The 27,634-nt window shown below is 33.2% G+C and overlaps 2 protein-coding genes across 2 annotated transcripts; both read right to left on the bottom strand.

Moving 5' to 3' along the window:
- Positions 1-7,115: 7,115 nt before the first annotated feature.
- Positions 7,116-8,750, bottom strand: LOC133319397 (uncharacterized). Its single transcript, XM_061523621.1, has one exon. The coding sequence runs from the start codon at positions 8,748-8,750 to the stop codon at positions 7,116-7,118; it is 1,635 nt and encodes a 544-aa protein (XP_061379605.1).
- A 4,612-nt stretch (positions 8,751-13,362) lies between these two features.
- On the bottom strand, positions 13,363-23,710 carry LOC116768179 (mucin-2-like). The gene is made up of 2 exons (XM_032658843.2): positions 23,258-23,710; positions 13,363-17,345 (listed from the first exon to the last, which is right to left on the bottom strand). Exons 1-2 carry the CDS (start codon positions 23,702-23,704, stop codon positions 14,094-14,096), a joined length of 3,699 nt encoding a protein of 1,232 aa, XP_032514734.2. The 5' UTR covers positions 23,705-23,710; the 3' UTR covers positions 13,363-14,093.
- Positions 23,711-27,634: the final 3,924 nt, after the last annotated feature.

Below are 27,634 nucleotides of genomic sequence, written 5' to 3'. Positions count from 1 at the left end.
CGTTTAAGATTAAAACAACTTTCGTGTTGACCGTACTTACGTTTTATGAAATATAACAAATATAAATAGCTATATCAAAAGACATGCGATATATTTTTTAATAAAGTAGATAAAGAAAAATAACTGCTCATGATTTGAATAAAAATTCACCCAATGAATACGGAACAACAATTAGTTCCAAATACGTTATATTATATTATATACGGGTTCACCAAAAATGGCATGACGAATAAAGCAAGGCATGAATTGAAATGTCTCTTATTGTCATACAATACATCTGTTGTTTTGTGTATGACGCATTTAAATAATTTAATGGAAACCATTATAACATAAAAGCTTTATATTTAATATACATTAATTGAATTAATATTGACTGGATGATATGAAAAATAAAATTGTGTACCTATATATGAAACAATGTAAATGAAAACTAACTAATGGTTCTCAAATAATTATAATTTGTGGTTCATTCATATATAGATTTATTACATTAAAAAGTTTTGAAAAATTTTACCATTTTTATATATTTTTTTATTAAACAATGCCTGTATAAACGTGGTCAAACATGTTTTTACTTGAGGACAATTTCAAGAGATGTAATCCTTGACCTTGGTGGTATGCACATCTTTTCCAACCTTGGTCACAGATGACACATTTATGACCAGAGACGTTTTTATTCACTATGATGTTAAAAACTACGAAGTACATAAGTAGGTTTCTCGTAATCAATTAACCTTCATATTATGAAGCGAAAAACCCATAAAATTACTATGTCAGAGCAAGTCGTGGGTGAATCAGAGAGGCCGAATATCATAGAATATTATATAAACTAGCAGTTGCCCGTGGCTCTATATATATATATATATATATATATATATATAAATTAAAATAATAATATAAAGAAAAGAGATGATAACAAATAATAGACAACCACAACTAACAAACAAAAAGGAACTTTCGAACCGCATGGTAGTCATTACACGACGGAGACTCTTAACAATCTAGGTTGATGACGTATTTTATCAACGCCATCTATCGAGCACAGTGTTCAACACTTCAACCGCGCCCGCGCGCACTGCGTTACTTGTTATTTTTGTTACCTCTCATAAGATTTAATATTAAAAGTAACATATATTAGAACATATTTTTTAATATTAAAATTAACATATATTTGAAAACCGCGTTCAAATCCGTGGAATAGTTACAACGTACCAGACACAGACAGACAGACAGACAAAAATTCCAAAAATTGTTTTTTTGATTTCTATGACTCTTCTTTAATTGCCTCCTATCGGTTTTTCGGAATAATATTTAATGTACAGACACTCGATTTTTACTGTCTTATATGTATAGATATCATAAGTAGGCAAGTTATAAAAGTTGGTAATATATTCATTAGAATGAAGACTTGCAGGATATTTGGAAGCTATAAGATACTTTCAATTGCCTTTTAAGTTTGCTCAACGAAGAACTATCGAAATACAAGTATAAAAACATCTCAGCCACATATTTTGCTAATTAATCCATACCAGACATGAAATTTATAGATTAAAGAATTATGACTTGCATGAACTATTCTCTATTTACATTACATATGCAAAAATTGTGCTTAAAAATCTATTTATAATGTGTACATGGTTGTATGGAGTTTGATCAGTTATCAGTAGTTCTTGTAGCTGTGCTTCTCTTTTATAAATAAAAGTTTTCCTGCTATACATATACATATTTAACTGTTTTTCTTTATAAATTTTCTATTTAAGCCTATCTTTATCATCTATTCTATATACACACATATGTTAGCCGTTTGAAACTAAAATAAACTTTCATCTATTAAAGTCTATTGTGGCTTAAAAGGTATATATTAATTTGTAACTAAAATTCTATTCCTATATAATATATTATATTTTGTTATGATAATAATCTGCTTTATGGTTATGCATATATATGTAGATATATAGATGTATATATGTATATATATATATACATATATATTTATATTTATGTAAACGGACAATCCAAAGTGATGATATATAACTGTCTTTTTATTTGCACTGAGGGAGTAAAAGTGTTATTGGGTTATAAAAGGATTATAATAGTGACGGACTCAATATAAAATTGCCCTTAAGAATCTAGCATGCATGTTATATCGTTTATACCTTTCCAGAAAAAGTTTAAAATGATGAAGCAGTCACAAATCTACATCCCATATGTAAATACATTATGCAAGTGTAAAACGAATTAAAAAAAACTACGAGTTTTAGAAAAGAAGTTCGTATCTTGATTTTCTTACATTTCCTACATAAAAAAGGTATCTAGTGTCATTAAAAAGATAAAGTAAATTCTACAGAATGATAGCCTTTCACAAATGATTTTTCTTTAGCATAATGCCGGGGGCGGAAAAAACAATTTCGCACGTATTAGGTCAGAAACCTGATTACAGTGGCAATCTCAAATAACCATTAAAGTGAAGCGGCCATCATAAAAATATCCTTTATATTATTATAGAAAAAAAATAAATATATACGCTCACTTTAAATCATCTAGAAATCAACGTAAACTCACTAATACACTCACAATTTTATTGTTACTTAAGTTATTTGTTTCTGTAAATAATGTAAATCATATTTCTTAGTCAAAATTAAGTTTGACTGATAAATGAGTATCGTGCAAAACAAACAATCGCATAACAAAATTTACTTAAAATACAAAAGGAATTTATGAATTTGTTAAAAGAATCTTCATTCAACTTCCTAAAAGCTTTTACTTTGAAATCAAATTTGAATTTGTTTGCGATATAATGTTCAAACTGAAGGCAGTGAGTTATTCAACATTTTCGTTATAAATTTACGGATAACAGTTTCACTTGTTTTTTAAGTTCAGTGCATATTTTTAAATACAATTTAACAATTGCTCTGCAACAAGTCGGTGAATATTTTTCATATATTTATGGTCTTATTGCTGTAATTGTAGAAAAAAAATACGTAAGTATAAACGTAATTAAGAACTGTTGAGTCGTTTTGATGGCAGCATATTACTTTATTCTTGATTTTCTTACTTCCCGTCCAATTATCCCTTCGAGTCGGCAGGTAAACCTCTTTAGATGTTTGATTTTATGCTTTTTTCCATTACATTGTTTACCTTTGTGGTTAGATTCCGAACTTTTTGAATATCGTTTAAATATAGTTTAAAAAATATATTTTTTTATACTAAAAATTTCAAGGTTAAAAAAGTTTGTACATGATTGAATAACAAAAATGAATCCTTTGTCTTCATACGTATCTAGAGATATTCGATACAAAGGAATTGATTTCTTAAAGATAAAGAAAATAATTAATTATGATACAAAAATTTTATATGTAATATTAAATGAAGTGCATTTTAAAGTTTACGTCGTTCTGTTTGACAAGTTTTTGGATTAGACTCAATTGAATTGCTAAAGAATTAAAAAAAATTACAAATTATACAAAAGTGAGATTTGAATAAATGAAAAATAAACAAATTCAAATTTTAAATGTGTGGTTTATAGTTGGTATAGTTTTCGTATGTTTTCGTAAAGCCCTTGAAATGCGGTCATGGCGCTGTATGTTACGCATACCTTGGACGTCTCGCCGTACGAACTTCTCTATAATCCAAGAATTCAAAATTCAAAATGGTCACCGTTTATCTAATATCTGCTCGCAGCGCATACTGGCGTTCTTTGGTCATGTCGCTCGCAGAATTACCGACAGCCTTGAATGCCTGATAATGACTGGAAAAATGGACGGTAAACGACCTAGAGGCCCAAATCCTACAAGGTGGTCAGACCAAACTCCAGAACACCTGGAAATATCTGACAGCGTCGCACTCGATCAAACAACTAACCGTGCCCTATTGGGCTTCTATTGAAGCAGCTTACCCAGAAACTCTAGAATCACGATCCTCTGCAGTGAGGGCACGATTAAGAAGAAGAAGAAAGCTAACTGAAGATCAAAAGCAATAAATCGTGATACATATGGGCCACCAGTGTATAACTTTATTCATTCATTTTAGAAACAAAAATTTTCCTTCAATATTAATATTAGATATTATTTAAAATAAACAGATATGGCCATTTCAATATTAATTTATTTTTACGCTTACGGCCTCGGAGCAAACTATACAAATGCCATCGTATATGACAACTTAAATACAATAATAACCAGTACGCCTATTCCAAGTTAGCATCAGCAGGCTACATACGGAGCGTTAGCATTTTTTTTCTTGATAAATCTCGTCACATTATAGCATTAACGTGGGTTGTTGAATAAAAAACGGAAAACGCTTCGTATGAAGTGAAGATTGAAGCTCATAATAAGCGTACAACAAACAATATTACAGTGGCACTTATCCGACGGTGACATAACAAAAGAATTACAACGAAGCTATGTAGGCCGGATGAAAATTTTAATTGATTTAATGATATGCTTAGTTATAAAAGTAATGAAAACGAGGTTACATTGAAGTCAATTGTCTGAATCACACAATTTAATACTTATACCATGTTTATAAAATAAAAACTTGCTATATTTAATTTTGGCTACATCTCGTCGAAACCTTATTGTCTATGTGTAAATTATATTCAAGAATATTTTTAATGTTTATTTTATAACTATAAAAAAAAGATATTGTTGAGTTAATGATTCCTTGTTTTAGAGATCGTTCCTGTTTTAAGGAATGCATAACATATTTTTTTTTTATTATTACAACCTCGTTTTTTAACTATTAGCTGATAAATGTTGCGTGTACGTAGTTATCGTACCTGCTCGTTATATATTTTGGAATGGATCGTTATTATATATGGAGAGCGTTGTTCAGTTTAATACCGACTGATTTTAATTTTACTAGTTAGCTTCTCATCAAATATGAACATCATTAAGAAAATGATAAAAGCTCAAAGGTTTAGCTAGTATTTTAAAACAATAATACCTGTAATAAATACAAATTACAATTAGACATAAAATAGGAATTATTTTGTAAAAAAAATTACTTTGTTTCATATCAATATCTATCTTTATGTTTCCAAGATGCCTACATTTAATTTGAATCAATGTATCGATGCAAAAATATATTTCAGCAAATATGTTTAACAGCCAGCGTAATATTTTATCAGTTTTGAAACTAAATATAACTAATTTATTAAAGTTTCTTTGCCTGGAAACAATGAAACCTTGAATGAAGCATTACAACGGACAAATCTCGGAACTTTATTTGGAATAGTCTTGGCCAAAAGGTGTTCATGTCCAGGTAAAAAATAGTAGAGATTCTAAACTAAAGCTATTATTTTCATATTATGTGTTGCTTATAATTATTTGGAGGTCAATGTCTCCTTAGAATCATTTTCATAAAAACAACTTTGAACCAATCTCGCAATTATATGAATCACTGGCTGTGTCGTAGTCGTTATTGCGGAACTATTATTTTTTTATAATTTATATTAATTAAATCAATAGAATTCCTAAAACGAAATTAATCTAAGGTTTCTATTACAATAAAACCATAATTTTGGATAATATGATAATTTTATTTTTACATTTTTCCGATATTTTAATTACTTTAAAGCAACCGTGATTACTGTATTATAACTAAGATCACTGTTTCTGTAAATCGAAACGTCGGAAAAATTTAAAAATAATGTTATAAATTTACGTAGTCACCAAAAAACATTGTAAAATTTTAAATATGTGCTAGCAAAGATTTTACATATAATTACTTTTTACTACATCAGCTATCTGTCCTTGAAAGTTTCGTCAAAATCTTTCCTGCTGCTTCAAACCTTACTTGAACCAAAAAGCAGACGTAAAAATAAACATTTCAATGAATGCTTTTTTATATGCGTAGGGCATAGAATTAGTAATTAAAAATTTCAAACAGACAATCCACTTATATGTATGTAAATGTTACGTTATCATATTATGTGAAATGAGATCACATCTATAAGTTAGACTATGCATAACGTTTATTCATATGTCAACTTGAAAACATTTTAAATGTTTTCAATACTACATATCGCATACTCGCAAATTTTGAAGTTTGAAAGTGCCCGAGACTAAGGAAATGGAAATATAAAGAAAAAGTACAAAGCGCTCCAAGTCCGACAAAGTTGTAACACATGTAGAGCTTCAAGTTTTACCGTTCAGAGATTCTTTTCCATATTTTCTTCACTTTATTTAAACGGACAATTACTGGTATACTGAACCAATCCACTGACATTCTTGAGTTAAAAAAAATATTTCTATCATTGTTTAATTGAGTTTGCTTTATTGTATGTAATATAACTTAGGACAATGTCCATTCTAGCTTAGTACCCAAATAAATTGCATTGTATTCATTTGATATGAAGTATTTAATAAAGTTATTTAACTAGTATAATATTGTCAACAAATGTGGATAAATAAATATATTTATATATATGTCGGAGTAGGGTCCAAGCCATGGTTTTTAAAAAGAGTGACGTCAGCACCACTGCCACGTCACCAATGCCTATTTTCTTGAATTTCGTCGGGCTCTAAGGCTATTGAAGGTAACCTCGTAGACGATTTGATGTACCCCTTACTTCGAAGAGGCCCGATACTTCCAATGGCTCGAGCGAGACTATCCGTAATCTGTATTCTCGCCTCTATTTATACCAACATTGTTGTGACTACACTTGCACAGGTGGCTACCCAAGTGGTTATTCGGGTGACACCCGATAATTTCAACTACCCCCAATTATTAGTTATTTAAATAATAAGAATTGCGCCGATATCTATATACACACAAGTGTAATGAAACTACATACATGAGTTTCAGATAAGGTTACTTGCCATTACCTATATTTCTTTATTCCTTAAAATATCTTTATATCTTTATTCCAACATTTTATAAACTCATATTTGTGTTCTGCCGTGGCTTAAAATATATTATAGACACACAAAAACAGACATAATTTTAAATTAAATAAATTTTTAATTAAATTATTAAAGATTGTTGTTAGTCTTATGATTAACTACAATTAAGAAGCTATATTTAAAGCCTTTTAAGTGATTTAAATTAAAGGTTGGTTTATTATATTACAGTAAATATTAATACAATTAAATCTCTTATTTTCAAGAACCTGTTTAAACTTGAAATATTGGATTATTCCTTGCCCTTCTAATTCGAGGAATTATTCTTTGCGGTTCAATTTCGGGTATGAAATAATCACTGTCAGTGTTATTTCTTCTTATTTTACCAATATGATATGCACTAACGACTGCTATAGATAAAATCACACAAGAACCTAATGCTAACAACGCGATTGTCCACATATTCCAAAAATTTGTATAAACTTCCTCGCTAGGCGATTCAGTTGTATAGGAAGAATCAGGGTCTGGGGATGTTGAGGGTGCCATTGACGACGTTGGCATCACATCAGGGGTAGACGTTACTGTCGTTTCCATTGACGACGTTGGCATCACATCAGGGGTAGGCGTTAGTGTCGTTTCCGTTGATGATGTTGGCATTACGCCAGGTGTCGACGTAAGTGTCGTTTCCGTTGACGACGTTGGCATTACTTCAGATGTTGACGTAAGTGTCGTTTCCGTTGACGACGTTGGCATCATATCAGGGGTTGACGTCAATGTCGTTTCCGTTGACGACGTTGGCATTACTTCAGATGTTGACGTAAGTGTCGTTTCCGTTGATGATGTTGGCATTACTTCAGATGTTGACGTAAGTGTCGTGTCCGTTGACGACGTTGGCATTACTTCAGATGTTGACGTAAGTGTCGTTTCCGTTGACGACGTTGGCATCACATCAGGGGTAGGCGTTAGTGTCGTTTCCGTTGATGATGTTGGCATTACGTCAGGTGTCGTCGTAAGTGTCGTTTCCGTTGATGATGTTGGCATTACTTCAGATGTTGACGTAAGTGTCGTTTCCGTTGACGACGTTGGCACTACTTCAGATGTTGACGTAAGTGTCGTTTCTGTTGACGACGTTGGCATCACATCAGGGGTAGGCGTTAGTGTCGTTTCCGTTGATGATGTTGGCATTACGTCAGGTGTCGTCGTAAGTGTCGTTTCCGTTGATGATGTTGGCATTACGCCAGGTGTCGACGTAAGTGTCGTTTCCGTTGACGACGTTGGCATCATACCAGGGGTTGACGTTAATGTGGTTTCCGTTGACGACGTTGGCATTACTTCAGATGTTGACGTAAGTGTCGTGTCCGTTGACGACGTTGGCACTACTTCAGATGTTGACGTAAGTGTCGTTTCCGTTGACGACGTTGGCATCACATCAGGGGTAGGCGTTAGTGTCGTTTCCGTTGATGATGTTGGCATTACGTCAGGTGTCGACGTAAGTGTCGTTTCCGTTGACGACGTTGGCATCACATCAGGGGTAGGCGTTAGTGTCGTTTCCGTTGATGATGTTGGCATTACGCCAGGTGTCGACGTAAGTGTCGTTTCCGTTGACGACGTTGGCATCATACCAGGGGTAGGCGTTAGTGTCGTTTCCGTTGATGATGTTGGCATTACGTCAGGTGTCGTCGTAAGTGTCGTTTCCGTTGATGATGTTGGCATTACGCCAGGTGTCGACGTAAGTGTCGTTTCCGTTGACGACGTTGGCATTACTTCAGATGTTGACGTAAGTGTCGTTTCCGTTGACGACGTTGGCATCATATCAGGGGTTGACGTCAATATCGTTTCCGTTGACGACGTTGGCATTACTTCAGATGTTGAAGTAAGTGTCGTTTCCGTTGATGACGTTGGCAACATGTTAGGGGTTGAAGTTAGTGTCGTTTCCGTTGATAACGGTGGTATCATATCCGATGTAGCCGCTATTGATGGACCGGTTGATGTAGTTGCTAATACTGTATTCTTAACCTTCTGTGTCTGATCATTTTGTCCTGTTAGTTCATTCTGGGACCCCGCAAGTGTGTTTGACCGTAATTCTGAAATAAATTTACTTTTATACGTTAGCAAATACAAAGTTTTGCTGTACTAAAAGATTTCTTTTGTGTTTACCTTGGCTTGTTAAATTCACTTCATCGTGATATATGGTTTTATCGCTAATGTTTAAGTTTTTTGCACTATTAAATTTTAACGAGAAAAGAAGATACATTAATATAGAAATTGACATTTCATTATTACTTGACTTATAGCCGGTCAAAAATATACTGTTCAGTTTTATCAAAAATTTATGTATGCTGATAAAAGATAACCTTTTAAGATGGTTCAATATATTATTGCATTATAATTGAATACGATAAAAGGGATTTTTTTGACGTGTTGTCTATCACGGAAGGAATATATGTAATTCGTATATAATCTCAAAACTTTTCAAAGATTATACAGTTTCACAATTGAATTTTTGTGTCGTATTATGTCATCTACGTAAAATTTCATCATGTCCAAAATTTTAATGAAGTTCCTCTTCCTCTTTACTAGGCAGATAGATTAGAATTTCTAATAAATGAATTATCTGTAATGAAATATTACAAAATTTTAAACATTCTGATAGAAGCATTGTTACCTTGAGAAAAGGTAACGATGAAACAAATATAGGGTTTTCCAATAAGGACGCTTGAACTTTGACAGCTGATTGCGGCCATGTTGTTTGAGTGACAGCTGTCAAATGCAGTGTGTTATATTCATTCCGTCCTCCCAAACCACCATGGCAGGTTACAGTGTCGAGCAGCACGTGCAAATCATAAAATTGTTTTATGAAAATGGGTCTTCAGTTCGAGCAACGTTCCGCGCACTTCGCCCGTTTTACGGTCGCGATGATCGTCCTGCCGAGTCGACTATCCGTCGATTGGTGGACAAATTCGAGTCAACCGGGTCAGTTAACAATCAGCCGGTTCCCGTGCGTCAACGTAACGCGAGATCTGCCGAGAATATCGCCGCTGTGCGCGACAGTGTCCTCGAAAACCCGCGGCAGTCAATTCCGCGTCGCGCACAGGAACTCGGCCTTTCGCAGACGACAACTTGGCGAATTTTGCGTTGTGACTTGAGCCTGCACCCGTACAAGATCCAGCTGACCCAAGAGCTCAAGGTTAATGACCATAGACAGCGCCGTGTGTTCGCTGACTGGGCATTAGAGCAGTTGGAAGTTGACGCCGATTTTGGCAAAAAAATCATCTTCAGCGACGAGGCGCATTTTTGGATGAATGGCTATGTCAACAAGCAAAATTGCCGTATTTGGGACGAGACCAATCCACACGAGGTTCACCAAGTGGCAATGCACCCGCAGAAAGTGACTGTTTGGTGCGGATTTTGGGCCGGAGGCGTGATTGGTCCGTATTTTTTCGAAAACGATAATGGTGTGGCCGTCACCGTCAATGGTGAGCGATACCGGTCGATGATAACCAACTTCTTTTGGCCTGAAATCGAGAATATGGATCTGGACAACATGTGGTTTCAACAGGACGGCGCTACGTGCCACACAGCACACGCTACGATGGAAGTTCTGCACGATCAAGCGCCCTTAATGGAAAACCCTATATTAATGGTTTCTCGTTTCTATTTCGTCTTTTGACATATTTATCATTAAAAAATATATATGTGTAACATATAAGTTGAAATTTTGAATTCAACCTTAACATTTCTTTTATTTTGGATAAAATTCTATAAAAAATCAAGTGATAATAAATGTAACTTTCGAGATAATAAATAATAAAAATGTTGAGTAACGGTCTCATTTTGTTATAGTCAAAACATATCAATGTTCTCGAACTTCTTTGTTATTTCCTTGCAAAGCATTTAATTAAAATTCCGCTACTGAATTACACCTTTATCGTATTTTATAAAATTATCAGTGATCGAACTATCAAATACATAATTCATATCTTACAATTATCTGATTCCTCATCGAAGTTTTCATACAGACGATTTTGGTACATAGGTATTCTCAATTAGTAACGTATTTAAGTAACGTTATTATGTTTAAAGCTATTTCAGCGAACTATGAAACAGTTATTAGATGGAGACGGTTTTTATTATTTACTTCCTGTACCTTATTTTCTATCAAAACTTGTTTTAACTTTAAATCGGCTTCAGGTCTTTAAATGTCGAATATATTTTATAATTTATGAATTTCTTAACACTAAAGTCTAAAACTTGCTTTAAATTTGTATTATGGATGGAAAGCTAATATTACTTGTGGGATAGGTGTTTTTTTAAAGGAAAAATCAGATTGCGTATCAATTTCTTTTCTCGCAAAAATTATCAAATTAAAGATATAAATATTTTATAGATTTTTAACTAATACATTTCTTTTCTTTTCAGTAACATATTAAACCAAAGTCCTAAATCCCTTACATTTTGCAGGTTATGTTATACACATAACAAAAAACATAATCATCGTAGATAGAACATCATTTAATTACATGTAACTCGAAATAATAACAAAAATTGTAAATTTATCCATAATATCATATGGAATAAATTAGTAATAGAAAGTTAATATGAAGATGTGATTTGAAGAGAACAAAAGAAAAAACACCTTTCGCTCCATCTACATATATATTAATATGCGTATATGTATATGTAATACAATATATATGCATATGTTTATTCAGTATAAAACAGACATGTATATACATATATATACGCATATTAATTTTATACCAATATTTGAATTCATTATGGGTTATCATTGATAAATTATTTTTTATAATACAGTTTGGTAAATTTAGTAAACTATTATTAGAGTTATAAATGATTATAAACATAAAGAATAAAAAAAAATCTTATTCAGAATCGATTATTTAAAAGAATTGATTCTTGAAATTGATTAATCGATTCTGATTCTATCCGATAATCGATTCTGTGGTCAACAAAACTCGATTATTTAGACTCGATTCCTTATTTTTTTTTATGTCAAAGGGGGCAAACTAGCAGGCGGCCTTCCTGATGGAGGTAGTAACGTCACCCATGGACATCCGCAAAGTTTTTGCGAATGTGTTGACCCTTAATTGGGGAAGAGGCAGAGGAAAGGGTGGGAAAAGGGAAAGGGCAACCGGCTCTTTCACTCATCGGACGAAACGCAGCCGCATAAGACTACTTCATGCCGAACTTCTGTTTAGTTATCACAATCGATTCTTTATGATAAATTCTATAATTTGCATTTAATTGTACTTTTTACGTTATTAAACTAGTTTTATTTCTTAAAATTAAAAATCTCTATATATATTTTATTTAAAAAAAAACATATTTTTAGAATCGATTATTTAAAAGAATCCATTCTTGAAATTGATTAATCGATTCTGAGAATCGAAATTTCTGAAAAAAGAATCGGAATCGAGAATCGATTCTTCAGCTTATGTTTCCATCCCTAAATTAAATGTGTGTTCCCTAAATATACATTTTATGCACTGGCTATTAAAGGAAGCGAGAAAGAAAATGTGCGCGCGCAATGCTCTCTCTCTTGCCCCTACAGTAATATACGAACCGAAACACTCTATCTATCTTCACTAACTTATATCTCCCTCTCACTTTCATTCGCCTCGCTTGATCACATTTTTCTTAACGCTTTCACCAGCTTACCGCCAAGTCAAGCGTGCGTAAAGAAGTTTTACTTCAAAAATAAAGGTGGGTTTGTTACTTTTGGTACTCAGACCTACTTTCAGATGTAAGTGTTAAATGTGTTAAATGGGTAGGTAGAAAAATGGATATCACAAACTGCCTCTGCTACTTTATGGACAATACTCCAAAGTAAAATTCTAATTAAAGTTGTAATTTATTTAACAGGATTATTATGTCTACTAATTTCAAGTGACAATTACATTATTTATTCTTGGATGTAATATCATTTTTGTAAATATAAATTAGGTATTAAAATATTATTTCGTAATAACTAGTATAATAAAAAAATGGCTGCCGCTAAATATCACAGGCTATTAAAATATTACAGACAGAAATACTAACTATTAGCAATTTGATTCCATATCTCAAGCATGTGGTAAAAGTTTCATAGGGTGAAAAGTATTCAGTTAGGAAAAACCTCGATAAATGCAGATCCTAGTTAAATACTGATTGTACTTCGTCGTTAACTCTAACAATAAAATCAAGCATTTATTGTCGGTATCCTTTTCGTATAACAAGCATACAGACGGACTAGGAATTGATTTATTTTTAAAATGTGTTTGATGTTCTCTAAGATATTTTTTGAATCTGATATAGACAGGAATTTATTTTTTATTTCAGTGGAACTTTACTAAGTACTTTTGCACACACATATATAAATATATATACACTATTTTTTTTAGTTGAAAAATATTTACTATATTCGACTTCTGAAGTTTAAAAGATCCATATTTTGTTTTAAATTGTAAAGTTACACCACGTAATAAAAAAAAAATATGAGTGTTTTATTTAAAATCTATATTTCAATACAATTAAAGTGCAGACAATATCTTTTTTAAAATACATAACAATAAATTAATTAGTAACACTGTAGGTATGACAATCTTTAGTACATTTAATTGCATTTTTTACCATTTCAGCGTCAACGTCAAATGAGTAATCGGATTATGATGAGCATTGTGCCTTTATCCTATCCCTATCGTTATCACCGTGCGATTAAAATTGATTAACAAATGTATATGTTCGTGAAAAATCCGACTGTTTTAAAACCACGGACATATAATTGTTGTTTAGTTACACACAATAACTTGTTTAGGAGTAATGTGTTCAAACCTTAAAACCTTGGTTTGCCATCGTTAATATAAATGAAACCTTATATACAAAATATGTAATGGCGGTGGTATATAATAATATGATCATGTATATACATTATCAATAATGAATTTTTTTTTGGTTATTTGTCTTTAACAATTGTTATCTAAAAATCTGCTATCGGAGATATCACATTCTTGATAACCAGGTTTGAGGATAAAATCTGGGCCTAAAATATATTGTCGATAATATCACAATTATTTATTAATTTAAAGACATATTGTTTACCAACTTAAAATATTCACTAACTATCTTATGAAAACTAAACATACTAGTTCGAGTATTTCGGGGTTACTTATAAAATATACCTTAAACTTAATTTTTTACAGGAAAATAAATATTAAAATTGGTATCTACCTACACAGAAATAACAATCGTTTATTATTTAATAGAAAAATTATCATTTATTTTATGAATTGCAGCTAATTTACTTATAGTAAATGGTTCAGTAAGAACTTTTGATACCCTGGGTATTGTTAAAGATCTTGGTAAACTTTCGTCATCTGGAAAATCGAGTTCAGAGTACTTTCGTCGTTTAGATCGTCCAATATAATAACTAACGACAGCGATAAGTATAAGGAATATTAAAATTAAAAATATTACCATCGTTATAGTGAATGGATTCCAAAATTGATATTTTGGATCAACTGGTGGAGGAGTTATTGGAGTCGTGGTTGTGCTTGAAGTGTTTGAGTTATCCGTCGTTGAAGATTGTGTAGTTGTATCCTGCGTAGTTATAACTTCAGTTGTTGTGGACATTTCGGTGCTACCTGTTGTTATAACGCTGTCTGTAGTATAGGGTGTTTCAGTTGAGGAAATATTTGAATTATCCGTTGTCGAAGATTGCGTAGTTGTATCCTGCGTAGTTATAACATCAGTTGTTGTGGACATTTCGGTGCTTCCTGTTGTTATAACGCTGTCTGTAGTATAGGGTGTTTCAGTTGAGGAAATATTTGAATTATCCGTTGTCGAAGATTGCGTAGTTGTATCCTGCGTAGTTATAACTTCAGTTGTTGTGGACATTTCGGTGCTACCTGTTGTTATAACGCTGTCTGTAGTATAGGGTGTTTCAGTTGAGGAAATATTTGAATTATCCGTTGTCGAAGATTGTGTAGTTGTATCCTGCGTAGTTATAACATCAGTTGTTGTGGACATTTCGGTGCTTCCTGTTGTTATAACGCTGTCTGTAGTATAGGGTGTTTCAGTTGAGGAAATATTTGAATGATCCGTTGTCGAAGATTGCGTAGTTGTATCCTGCGTAGTTATAACATCAGTTGTTGTGGACATTTCGTTGCTTCCTGTTGTTATAACGCTGTCTGTAGTATAGGGTGTTTCAGTTGAGGAAATGTTTGAATTATCCGTTGTCGAAGATTGTGTAGTTGTATCCTGCGTAGTTATAACTTCAGTTGTTGTGGACATTTCGGTGCTACCTGTTGTTATAACGTTGTCTGTAGTATAGGGTGTTTCAGTTGAGGAAATATTTGAATTATCCGTTGTCGAAGATTGTGTAGTTGTATCCTGCGTAGTTATAACTTCAGTTGTTGTAGACATTTCGGTGCTACCTGTTGTTATAACGCTGTCTGTAGTATAGGGTGTTTCAGTTGAGGAAATATTTGAATTATCCGTTGTCGAAGATTGCGTAGTTGTATCCTGCGTAGTTATAACATCAGTTGTTGTGGACATTTCGGTGCTTCCTGTTGTTATAACGCTGTCTGTAGTATAGGGTGTTTCAGTTGAGGAAATGTTTGAATTATCCGTTGTCGAAGATTGTGTAGTTGTATCCTGCGTAGTTATAACTTCAGTTGTTGTGGACATTTCGGTGCTACCAGTTGTTATAACGCTGTCTGTAGTATAGGGTGTTTCAGTTGAAGAAATATTTGAATTATCCGTTGTCGAAGATTGCGTAGTTGTATCCTGCGTAGTTATAACTTCAGTTGTTGTGGACATTTCGGTGCTACCTGTTGTTATAACGCTGTCTGTAGTATGGGGTGTTTCAGTTGAGGAAATGTTTGAATTATCCGTTGTCGAAGATTGTGTAGTTGTATCCTGCGTAGTTATAACATCAGTTGTTGTGGACATTTCGGTGCTTCCTGTTGTTATAACGCTGTCTGTAGTATAGGGTGTTTCAGTTGAGGAAATATTTGAATTATCCGTTGTCGAAGATTGCGTAGTTGTATCCTGCGTAGTTATAACTTCAGTTGTTGTGGACATTTCGGTGCTACCTGTTGTTATAACGCTGTCTGTAGTATGGGGTGTTTCAGTTGAGGAAATGTTTGAATTATCCGTTGTCGAAGATTGTGTAGTTGTATCCTGCGTAGTTATAACATCAGTTGTTGTGGACATTTCGGTGCTTCCTGTTGTTATAACGCTGTCTGTAGTATAGGGTGTTTCAGTTGAAGAAATATTTGAATTATCCGTTGTCGAAGATTGCGTAGTTGTATCCTGCGTAGTTATAACTTCAGTTGTTGTGGACATTTCGGTGCTACCTGTTGTTATAACGCTGTCTGTAGTATGGGGTGTTTCAGTTGAGGAAATGTTTGAATTATCCGTTGTCGAAGATTGTGTAGTTGTATCCTGCGTAGTTATAACATCAGTTGTTGTGGACATTTCGGTGCTTCCTGTTGTTATAACGCTGTCTGTAGTATAGGGTGTTTCAGTTGAGGAAATATTTGAATTATCCGTTGTCGAAGATTGCGTAGTTGTATCCTGCGTAGTTATAACTTCAGTTGTTGTGGACATTTCGGTGCTACCTGTTGTTATAACGCTGTCTGTAGTATAGGGTGTTTCAGTTGAGGAAATGTTTGAATTATCCGTTGTCGAAGATTGCGTAGTTGTATCCTGCGTAGTTATAACTTCAGTTGTTGTGGACATTTCGGTGCTACCTGTTGTTATAACGCTGTCTGTAGTATAGGGTGTTTCAGTTGAAGAAATATTTGAATTATCCGTTGTCGAAGATTGCGTAGTTGTATCCTGCGTAGTTATAACTTCAGTTGTTGTGGACATTTCGGTGCTACCTGTTGTTATAACGCTGTCTGTAGTATGGGGTGTTTCAGTTGAGGAAATGTTTGAATTATCCGTTGTCGAAGATTGTGTAGTTGTATCCTGCGTAGTTATAACATCAGTTGTTGTGGACATTTCGGTGCTTCCTGTTGTTATAACGCTGTCTGTAGTATAGGGTGTTTCAGTTGAGGAAATATTTGAATTATCCGTTGTCGAAGATTGCGTAGTTGTATCCTGCGTAGTTATAACTTCAGTTGTTGTGGACATTTCGGTGCTACCTGTTGTTATAACGCTGTCTGTAGTATAGGGTGTTTCAGTTGAAGAAATATTTGAATTATCCGTTGTCGCAGATTGCGTAGTTGTATCCTGCGTAGTTATAACATCAGTGGTTGTAGATATTTCGGTGCTACCTGTTGTAATGGTATCTGTTGCATTGGTGGAACCCGTGGTTACTACATCTGGGTAATAAGTTGAAGTCGATGGTGTAATTGGTGTACTCTCTGTAGTTATTATTGTCGTTGTTGTTTGCTCCGCGTATATATTACAGTTTTCTTCATTAGATGAAGGTGACAGGTATCTAAATGAATCTATTAAAATAATTGAATCCGATGCCGCACTTCCCACGACCGTTATCTGTAAAAAGGCGGACTATCTTGAGAAAAATAAAAGTTGTTTGATGAATGAATATTATCTGATACTATTTTTGGTAACAGACTTCAATTAAAAACATATCTTTTTTCTATAGAATTGCAATGGTGTCATATATTAAGCGAAGGAATTCACCTTTTGTTAGGATTTGAAAAAAATAATTAATGCCGTTAGAAGTCCAGTCGCCATGGCTTGCTGCTTTATTAAACCTAAATAGTCTTAAATAAAGCATTAAAGTGATGGCTTTATCTGAAATCTTTATATTTTTTACAAGAAGAGCATAATGATTTCCTTAAAAATGGATCTCAGAAAAGTGCAATACGTATTGTATCCTTAAAAAGACTGACACTGACTACTGACAAGATAGACTTTTACTGCGCATAACTTGATGTCCCTTGAGGGCAAGTTAGTAGGGATGATATTAATGTTTGAAAAGTAAGACTTCTAGGTCAGCTTATTTTGTGATATACCGCCCTTTTTTGCTCTTTCAGTTAGAGTCTGCGCTACCTGGCTGGTGGTAACGGTTGTGTACATTAGTTGACATTCTACCTGTTCAGGTTGAAATTTGGATTAAAATTTTTAAATGATTAATATTATAATTGTAAAGTATCTATAGGCATCTGTCCTAAGCCATAAACCAAATAAAAATGTTAGTCTATAGTCTATGTAATCAGCTTGAGAGAATAGACAATTTTGATATGTCATCTAAACCGCTCATTGTTTTATTTGCTTTCCTATTTTAATTAAATACTACGTTACATGGTGTCAGAACTATTTAAAAACGTGTTAAAAAAAGGAAACGAAGAAATTCGTGAGAAAGTTGTAAAATGGCTACGAACGACGCAGTATCTGGAATAAAGCCGCCGGCTAACCTACAAATTGACTCGGACAAATCAACGTGTTGGAAAAACTGGTTACAACAGTTTGAGTGGTATGCAATCGCTGTTCAGCTAGATAAAAAGCCAGCCGATGTCCAGGCAGCAACATTTATGGCAGTAATAGGCCCAGAAGCGATCGAAATATACAATAGTTTCAATCTGAGCGATACAGAAAAAAAAAACCTGGCCGCCATCAAAAACAGGTTCAAAGAGTATTTTGCACCAAAAACAAATATATCATTCGAAAGATATATATTTTTTAAGATTGAACAAAATGAAGATGAATATTTTAACGAATTTTTAACCCGAATAAAAACTCAGGCAATCAAATGCGAATTTGACAATTTACTGGACGAAATGTTAAAGGACAAAATAGTTTTTGGTATCCGATCCAATCAAGTCAGAGAGAAATTGTTGACAGAGGATAAATTAGACTTAACCAAAGCTATTAATATCTGTAAAACTAGTGAACAAGCGTCCAAACAATTAGATGAGTTTGAAAGCAAAAATAAAACAGATAAAGTACTAGTAGTCAAAAACAAAAGTGTCAAAAACAAAGAAAATGAAAATTTTGACTGCAAAAGGTGTGGTTCAAATCACAAACGCAGAGAATGTCCAGCATTTAACAAACCCTGTACCAAGTGCAACAAAAATGGTCACTTTGCCAAAATGTGCCGCACAAAGAACTATAATCCTAAATTAAAAAATAAAGTGAACACTGTAGAAGAAATGTCAGATTGTTCAGAAGACGAGGTATATATATCAGCTGTAAGTGGTGGAGATAAGAAAGACTGGACAGAAACAATACAAGTTGGTAAAATAAAATTTGCTGCCAAATTAGACACAGGAGCACAATGCAATGTGTTACCGAGACACTTGATGAACAAACTAAAGGCAAGTCTGAAACCAAGCCGAACAAAAATTTAATAAGTTATACAGAAGATAAAATGGCAGTTCTAGGTGAAGCAGAGTTACTATGTAAAATAAAAAATGAAAAAAGAAACATAATATTCAAGATAGTTAAAGAAAAAGTTACACCAATTCTAGGACTTGATACATGTGAAAAATTAGAACTTATTGCACGAGTGAAAACACTGAAGGAAAGTGAATGTAAAAATGATATCTTCGAAGGCTTAGGATGTTATAAAAACTTTGAATATGATATTGACCTTATTGAGAACCCGAGACTGGAAATTAGACCGTCAAGAAGAATTCCACATGCTATAAGAGACGAGGTAAGGCAAGAACTTGATAGAATGGTTAAGTTAGATGTTATTAAACCAGAAACAGAGCCTACCCCTGCCGTGAGTCCTATGGTAATTGTGAGACAAAAAGGTAAAATAAGAATCTGTATTGATCCGTCAGATGTAAATAAAAACATTCTTAGACGTCATTTTCCACTTACTACTATAGAAGAAATTTCAGCAGACATTAAAGGTTCTAAATTCTTTGCATTGTTAGATTGTACAAAAGGATTTTGGCAGATTAGACTTTCTGAAAGAACACAAAAGATATTAACTTTTGCTACGCCATGGGGAAGATATTCTTTCAAGAGACTTCCTTTCGGAGTATCATCGGCTCCTGAAATATTCCAAGAAATTTTAACAAATTTGCTCAGTAAATTTAAAAACGCAAGAGTGTCAATCGATGACATCTTTATCTATGCAAAAAGTAGAGAAGAACTTAAGAAAACTGTTAGCAAAGTTATAGAAACACTGAAGAATTCAGGGTTCAAACTAAATAAAAATAAGTGCATTTTTGAATCAGAAAGAATTAAATTCCTGGGGCACATTGTTTCAGCTAATGGACTAGAAGCAGACCCAGAAAAAGTTGAAGCCATACAAGCAATGAAGACGCCAACAAATAAAACGGAGCTACAGAGACTACTAGGAATGATCACATACCTAAATAAATTCATCCCGAATATGTCAGACCTAACAAATCCACTAAGAGACTTGCTACACAAAAATACAAACTTTATATGGGAAGTTCATCACGAAGAAACATGGAACAAAATAAAACAAGTTCTCCAGAGGCCTCCAGTATTAAGACTATATGATGTAAATAAACCTGTAACATTAAGTGTAGACGCAAGTTCAAAAAATCTTGGTGCTGCACTCCTCCAAGAAGGACAACCAATAGCATTCGGAGCAAGGGCGTTGACCAAATGTGAACAGAACTATCCACAGATCGAAAAGGAAGCACTCGCTATACTGTTTGGATGTAAGAAATTTCACGAATATGTTTACGGCAAAGAACTGACAGTAGAATCAGACCATAAGCCACTTGAGTCTATCTTCAAGAAAAACATACAATCTGCTCCAGCAAGATTGCAACGGATATTATTTAATCTTACACCATACTCACCAAAAGTTATATTTAAAAAAGGTACAGAGATACCACTGGCAGACTTCCTTAGTCGAGACTGTGATGCCTCTAATCTAAAATATGAACAAGAAGAAAATCTGAAAGTTGCAGTTATACTACCTATGTCAGTAAATGCTAAACAAGAGTTAATTACAGCCACAAAAGAAGACCAACACTCACAGTTACTACTTAAGACAATAATACAAGGATTTCCAGACAAAGTCAGGGACCTTCCTACAGAACTACAACACTATTTTAATTTTAAAGAAGAACTAAGCTATCTGAACGGTATAATTTTTAAAGGAAATAAAATTGTGGTACCTAAATTACAGATCCCCAAAATGCTAAAGAATATTCATCAAGGACATCTAGGTATAAACAGCTGTTTAAGAAGAGCACGACAACTTTTCTATTGGAAAGGACAGTACCACGACATTATAAAACTAGTCAAAACCTGCTCCATCTGTGAACAAACACAAAGAGATAACATAAAAGATATAGTGCTAGTTAAAAAATTTCCTACACTTCCATGGCAAATAGTTGCATCTGATCTGTTTGAACTAAAAGGTAAAACTTACATAGTAATCTGTGACAGCTACTCCGGATATGTGGATTTTCGACAGCTAAAAGGTCAGTCATCGTATGAAGTTATAGAACAATTGAAACAATGGTTTGCCGTGCATGGAGTACCAGAAGAGCTACAAACTGACAATGGACCACAATACATGTCCAGAGAATTCAAGGCCTTTCAAAAAGAGTGGAAATTTAACCATGTCACCTCCAGTCCACATCACCCTCAGGGCAATGGGCTTGCTGAAAAAGCAGTTCAAGTAGTCAAGAACATATTGAAAAAATGCAGTATGGACAAGTCTGATGTCCAACTTGCTTTATTAAACTGGAGAAATACTCCAAGAAATGATATTTTAGGCTCACCCAATCAACGTCTATACAGCAGAATTACCAGATCTCCATTACCTATAAACGACAACAACTTAAAACCAAAAATAATAACAGGAGTGACCACTGAGCTTAAACGACTAAGAGAAGTACAAGCCAAATATGGTAATAGGCACACTAAAAAACCAGATTCTTTTGAAATTAATGAGAAGGTCAGACACAAAGTTGCCCACCGTCAATGGGAGGGGGCAAGGGTGTTAGAAAGGCCTGAAGGTTTACCAAGATCCGTTATCATCCAAACTGATCAAGGACAAATACTACGCAGAAACTTCAGTCATTTGCACAAGACTCAAGCAGACATAACCAGAAACAGAGTGGTAGTTCCTGATATTAAATATACAGAAGAACCAACAACACAACAGGTTCCATCACCACAATCACCTGCTGCCCTGGAGTCTCAACCGACATCAACAAGTTCATCACCAAGTAGTTCTAATCACATGCTGGAGTCAACACTCACTCAACCATCAACAGCACCTAGATCATCAAGATATGGTAGAATAATAAAACCAGTAAATAGACTTAATCTTTAATAACACTTAAATCAGTACTTATTAAAGCTGTGCTCAGTAAATTTACAATCATTTTATATTTTCTTGTGCAACATTAATTATTAGATGAATAATGTTAGTTTACTATTCACATAATAGTAAGTCATTGTTTTGTCATATAAAATTTATTATGTTCATTCATGTTAATTAAAGAATAATAAGTTAGTTTTAAAATGTAAGAAAACGTTTTTAAGTTTGTTTAGTTTATAAAGAAAGGGAGATGTAAAGTATCTATAGGCATCTGTCCTAAGCCATAAACCAAATAAAAATGTTAGTCTATAGTCTATGTAATCAGCTTGAGAGAATAGACAATTTTGATATGTCATCTAAACCGCTCATTGTTTTATTTGCTTTCCTATTTTAATTAAATACTACGTTACAATAATCAAAACAGATACAAACATGTGACATTAGACTTACGACATTGTTTAAACTTGCAAGTTGTGCCACTGTCACTGTTTATCTCTCTTGCAATTTAAAATGTCTCTCTTGGACTACTAGCATCATAATACAATTTTTCATAACTTTTTCTTGTTAATTCAAAGTTTAACTGTCGAATAATTATCTGGAATTTTTTTTTAAGTTATAATATAAGTAATAAAATATTAAATTTACAAATATCATAGAATACTTTTAATATTTTGTAACAAAGAAATCGCGTATGTAACATAATTAGCATTGTCAAAAATGTTTGGCAAAGAAAAAGCTAGATCAGGTAGACTTATCTAATAGCAAAAAATTTAAATTTCGCTTCTTAAAATTATTTCAAAATCAAGGATCATTACGTGGACAGGTAGAATGTCCATTAATGAACACAACCGTCACCACCAGCCAGGTAGCCCACACTCTAAGTGAAAGAGCAAGAAGGACGGTACATTACAAAATCAGCTAACTTGAGATTCTTTCCTATAAAATATTTATCACTCTTACACTATGTGTATGTATGTGAGGGTTCTCAATAAATACTGGGTGCTCACAAACCGTGTTAATGAATATTATTGATTATTAAGCGAAATGAATAATTAATTAATGTTACAAAAACTTAAAATATTAAAGCAAAATTTAAATATTTATTTTAATTTTTTCATATGTTCAGTTTAAATTGCAAAAATATTATAAGTTTTTATTTTCACTCATTACTTACAAAGCCCATGTATTTGCCAGTCCCTGTTAACGTTACTCGTTCGCTACGCCAACCTCTTACCAGTGGGTTCTGAGGTGTGATGAATATATTTCCTACAGTAACGCTACCAATCGTTGAAACTGTTACTAATAAATGATCACCACCAGATTTGGAATCAAAATAAAAATTTAATTCCAGTATTCCAAGTTCCTCCATTGGAATTTGCCTGGACACAGCACAACTAGACGTTACATCGGGATAAAAATACTGTGTTGATTTTGGGTGCGGTGCATCCAATTCTATATCCCTATAATTGCCCACATTCCACATCTCCAAGTTAGGACAAGTTTTTTCATCATGCGTAAACGAATCCTCGATGTCGGTTTCGAAATCGAAAATGACACATTCCTCGCACAACACCACAGAACACACTAAGAACAAGAAAACTACACAGCGGTCCATTTCCATAGAATAGGTAACTTCAAATACATGATAAATTATGCGGAATTTCTATGATAATAAGTATATATATACAACGCAAGCTATTGATTTTATGATTGGACGCTCGCTGATAACTTATTTAGCCAATATTGAATGGGTAAAAAATTTAATGTGAAATAAATTATTTTCAAGAGCGCGTCTGATTTTGATAACAACGTTTTTTAAAAAGGTACATTCATTTGCTTTAAATTAAACAAAATTTGTTATGTTAAAGCAGTAGCTTTAAGTGGTTCAATTTATCAGGATCAGACGCCTTTGTTTGAAGTAATATTATTTTTGTAGCATAAGAAACAACATAATGTGAGAAACAGTAATTTTATTAATAGCAAAAAAACTAAAAGTTAGATGTGAAGCTGCACCGTATCGAGCACAACTGAAGATATTTAACGGTTCTAGGAGTCTTAAAACTCTTTCATTCGTATATTATCGTAGCATATCGCCAATAATTAATTAATTAAATAAAAAAATCTAGGTAAAGGGTTGATAACTAAAACGGGGACTTAGACTGCAAGATTGTTACATCCGTTATAAGGGCTTATATTAACACGATAATGGCTTGATGTTATCAAAACTATAATATTGTGGATATGATTATCGCGTATAAGCAGATGATTAATTATAATGTTAAAAATAATTATTAGAGCTCAGATAATACCAAGTAATGCATATAGACATATTATTATTATTTATCCACATTAAAAATAAATTAAATACTAAATGAACAGTTTTAGAATAACTTCGGGCACATTTTAGTATGTCTTCACTTCTCCACAAATATTAGTCTTCGCAATTAAATGTATAATACATTACAATTTAAAGAAAATACGTGAAATAGTCTTAAAAGGACAAGAGATGCAGTACTTCGGTTATGGTTTTGATGTTATTTAAAATGTGATTTTAAAACAAAATAAGCTAACAAAATTTGAATAAATAATCGATTTTACTTCATGTCTGTTATCAAGTGTTAATCAAAAGTAAATAGTTTTGAATATTCTACAAAAATTGTTGACGTCAGTACACTATTAATATACGTACATACGTATGATAATTATCTTTTAATTGTATCAATAACTCATGCCCTCATGATTGTAGAAATTTATATAAGAGATCAAATCATCGCACATCGTAGTTACTTTCACCCATGGACATCTGCAGCATAGTGATGCGGATGCGTTCCCGCCCTTGAGGTGAAAGGAATGATGGAAGCATGCTGATGGTTCAATAAACACTCTGTCGAAGAGAATTACCCTTGTTCTGAACTGAGAGTCGTGTTTTGTGTCTAGCTGGCTCGTGGTTCAGAAGGACCCCGATCCGACCCGAAAATATAGGGTCTCCTTGTTCCCAAAGCCAATGAAATTTGCTCAACACCTCAAAACAGGTTTAGGCAGATGCTGATGCTGATAATTGAAGGTTATGGCACACATTAACATCCCGGGAGAAGAAAGGATGGGATAAAGGAAAGGGCAATCGGTTCTCTCACTTGTCGGACTAAACGTAGCCATTACCACTTCACGCCGATCTTCTGTGGTGATACTTCCCCGGCCGAGCTAGCCCTTGTTCGACATGTAATGACTTGACGACAGCTAGGCTCCACCACCTCAATACTATTCGTGATTCGTATAGACAAACATATTAAATAACATTCTTTTAGTAGCTCCAGCATTTAATGATATAGTTACTTTACCTTGTATCCCAATGTTACATTCGTGTACGTAAAAAAGTTTTATCAATTTACTTAACTTTCAGAGAATTATCTTTCTTTACGGAATATATCTTTTCTTATTTTTTAGATTTAATCAGCTATTACTAGGATTTTAACTATTCCTTTTATTATATTCTTAAAATTAAAACAATTTTGAGGTTATACTTGAATGACTTCAAATAGAACGTGTAAAACGGCAACTTCTTCGACACGACCAGGGTCGTCTTTGCAGCCTACGGAATAAAGCGTACCAGTTATTTATATTTTCTCAATCAATTATTTTCTTAAGTATATCACATATTATTTACTTTTTAAAGTATTTAACTTGTAAAGAATCTATTTTCATATAATATCTTCTTTTTGAATTATGCGGCGTACATTGACTCTAACTTAAAATTTTACAATGAGTTACAGTAGAATTAATTAGTTAATCAGTTAAGGTTATCTGGATCACATATCTCATCATAATGAGCTATCGATAGTACATCAGAGTTGATTGCTTACTTGATTATCAAAGCACTCCAGATATGATTGTTATCATGTCGGCTTTTTCCAAAAGTCCAAAGTAGAATCAGTGTCTACATTATAACATTGAAAAAATTGTAGTGAATTTTAATTAATAAACAACAAGTGTCAATATCCATTAGAACAGTAATTATACATTAATAGCACAAAGATATCATGTATAATTAAATAGTAATTGTGATTTTTTAATATTTATACATACAGAAGCTCTGCTTTTTATGTATCAAAAGTGCACATAAAATGTGAACTTTTACAAAGGTATTTACTATAGTAACTGTAAATAATATAAACAACTCAATGAAGTAAACACCTTTGTTTTAACTTCCGAAGTTTATAATGATGTCATACGTCATATAATAATTTGGAAATAAAAATATATGTCATGTAATTGATTTCCACAATAAAAGTTAATAATGAAATAATAATAAAAGAATAATAAAACAATCATAAATAATTTCATCACTTGATATACGTACACGTCGCAGTCGACTGCTTTAATAAGTCATTCAACTAATTCTCTGTCATGTGTATTAAAACAGACCAAAATTGATGTATCATTTAATCTGGTATTACTACTATGATATATTCCATTCAAAGGTAAATCAAATGGCTTGTTTAAATAACGTCTGCTAATTGTTAATTAAATTATATAAATAAAATAAAAACCTTAAAGGAAAAATTTAATGAAAAAAACTTTAAACCATAGAAACAACACCTTATAATTATTTTTATTCAATTTCAAAATATATGTTTATAAGCAGAATTTGGGTGTCACTTCACTAGCTGTCAACAATTTCGCAGTTTGCTTTTACAGCAAGAGCGACAGCACTGTACTTCTTATAGGGTGACAGCTTTAGAGCTAACAGCTAAAGCCATTTTCGCCAAACATTTAGCAGCTTTAGCAGACTTGACAGAAGACAACTGTTTAGTCCCTGCAACAGTGTTACATAAAGACTACCAACATGATCACAAAAACATTGTAGCCCATGTGTTCCTGTTGCTTCCCACTCTGATATCGGCGTCATGTCCATAATTAAGTGAAAATTTTTACATATGAAAAAACATAGTTGATGCTGCCACTCGGAAGTCGCCAGCAATAAGAAGGCAACAGCATGAAATTTCAAAATTTGCCTTAGCTGTAGACCCAATGTATTTTTTTATTTTGTATTTTTCTGACTATAGTAGTATCTTTGACCAAAGAAGGGGGGAAATAGTGGCATATCGTCCTATGGTTTACCTGTTTGGGATTATCTCTACATCGTTTCCATAAAAAGGAAGATCCGCGATGGAATGAATCTTTATGAAAGGTTATCACGCTTCTTTTGGTACGAAGTTGTTAACTCGTTGATTCACGGAGATTTTAACTAAAATGTATTGATTTGTATAATATAGCCTTATATAGGGTCTAGGTCTAGCAGTAGTTTTACTATAGACGAGGAAAGCGATTGATTACATTAATATTATTAGCCAGCACTGGAGAAGTTATGATAACTATTACATTATTGAAAGCATAAATTTTATTTGAATATGTACTGAAACTTCATTGAAGAACGAGAATTGATGATCTGTATATCAAACAATATGCTTGGAAATGAGCTCTGGAAGGTTATGAGTCGTGAGAATATACAAAGTAAAGCTCGGATGTGGTTAATAGATGTTCCTTTAGAAAG

Source organism: Danaus plexippus, chromosome 19 (genome assembly GCF_018135715.1).
Source record: "Danaus plexippus chromosome 19, MEX_DaPlex, whole genome shotgun sequence".
Lineage (NCBI taxonomy): Eukaryota > Metazoa > Arthropoda > Insecta > Lepidoptera > Nymphalidae > Danaus > Danaus plexippus.
This window is presented reverse-complemented; position numbering and strand designations above follow the sequence as displayed.

Excerpts from the sequence above, each read along its gene's own strand:
- LOC133319397 (XM_061523621.1), bottom strand. The coding sequence starts at position 8,750 with ATGTTGCCAACGTCATCAACGGAAACGACACTTACTTCAACATCTGAA.
- LOC116768179 (XM_032658843.2), bottom strand. The coding sequence starts at position 23,704 with ATGGAAATGGACCGCTGTGTAGTTTTCTTGTTCTTAGTGTGTTCTGTG. Across the intron at positions 17,346-23,257 it reads CTGGCAAATACATGGGCTTT|ATAACGGTCGTGGGAAGTGC; the intron begins GTAAGTAATGAG and ends GCCTTTTTACAG.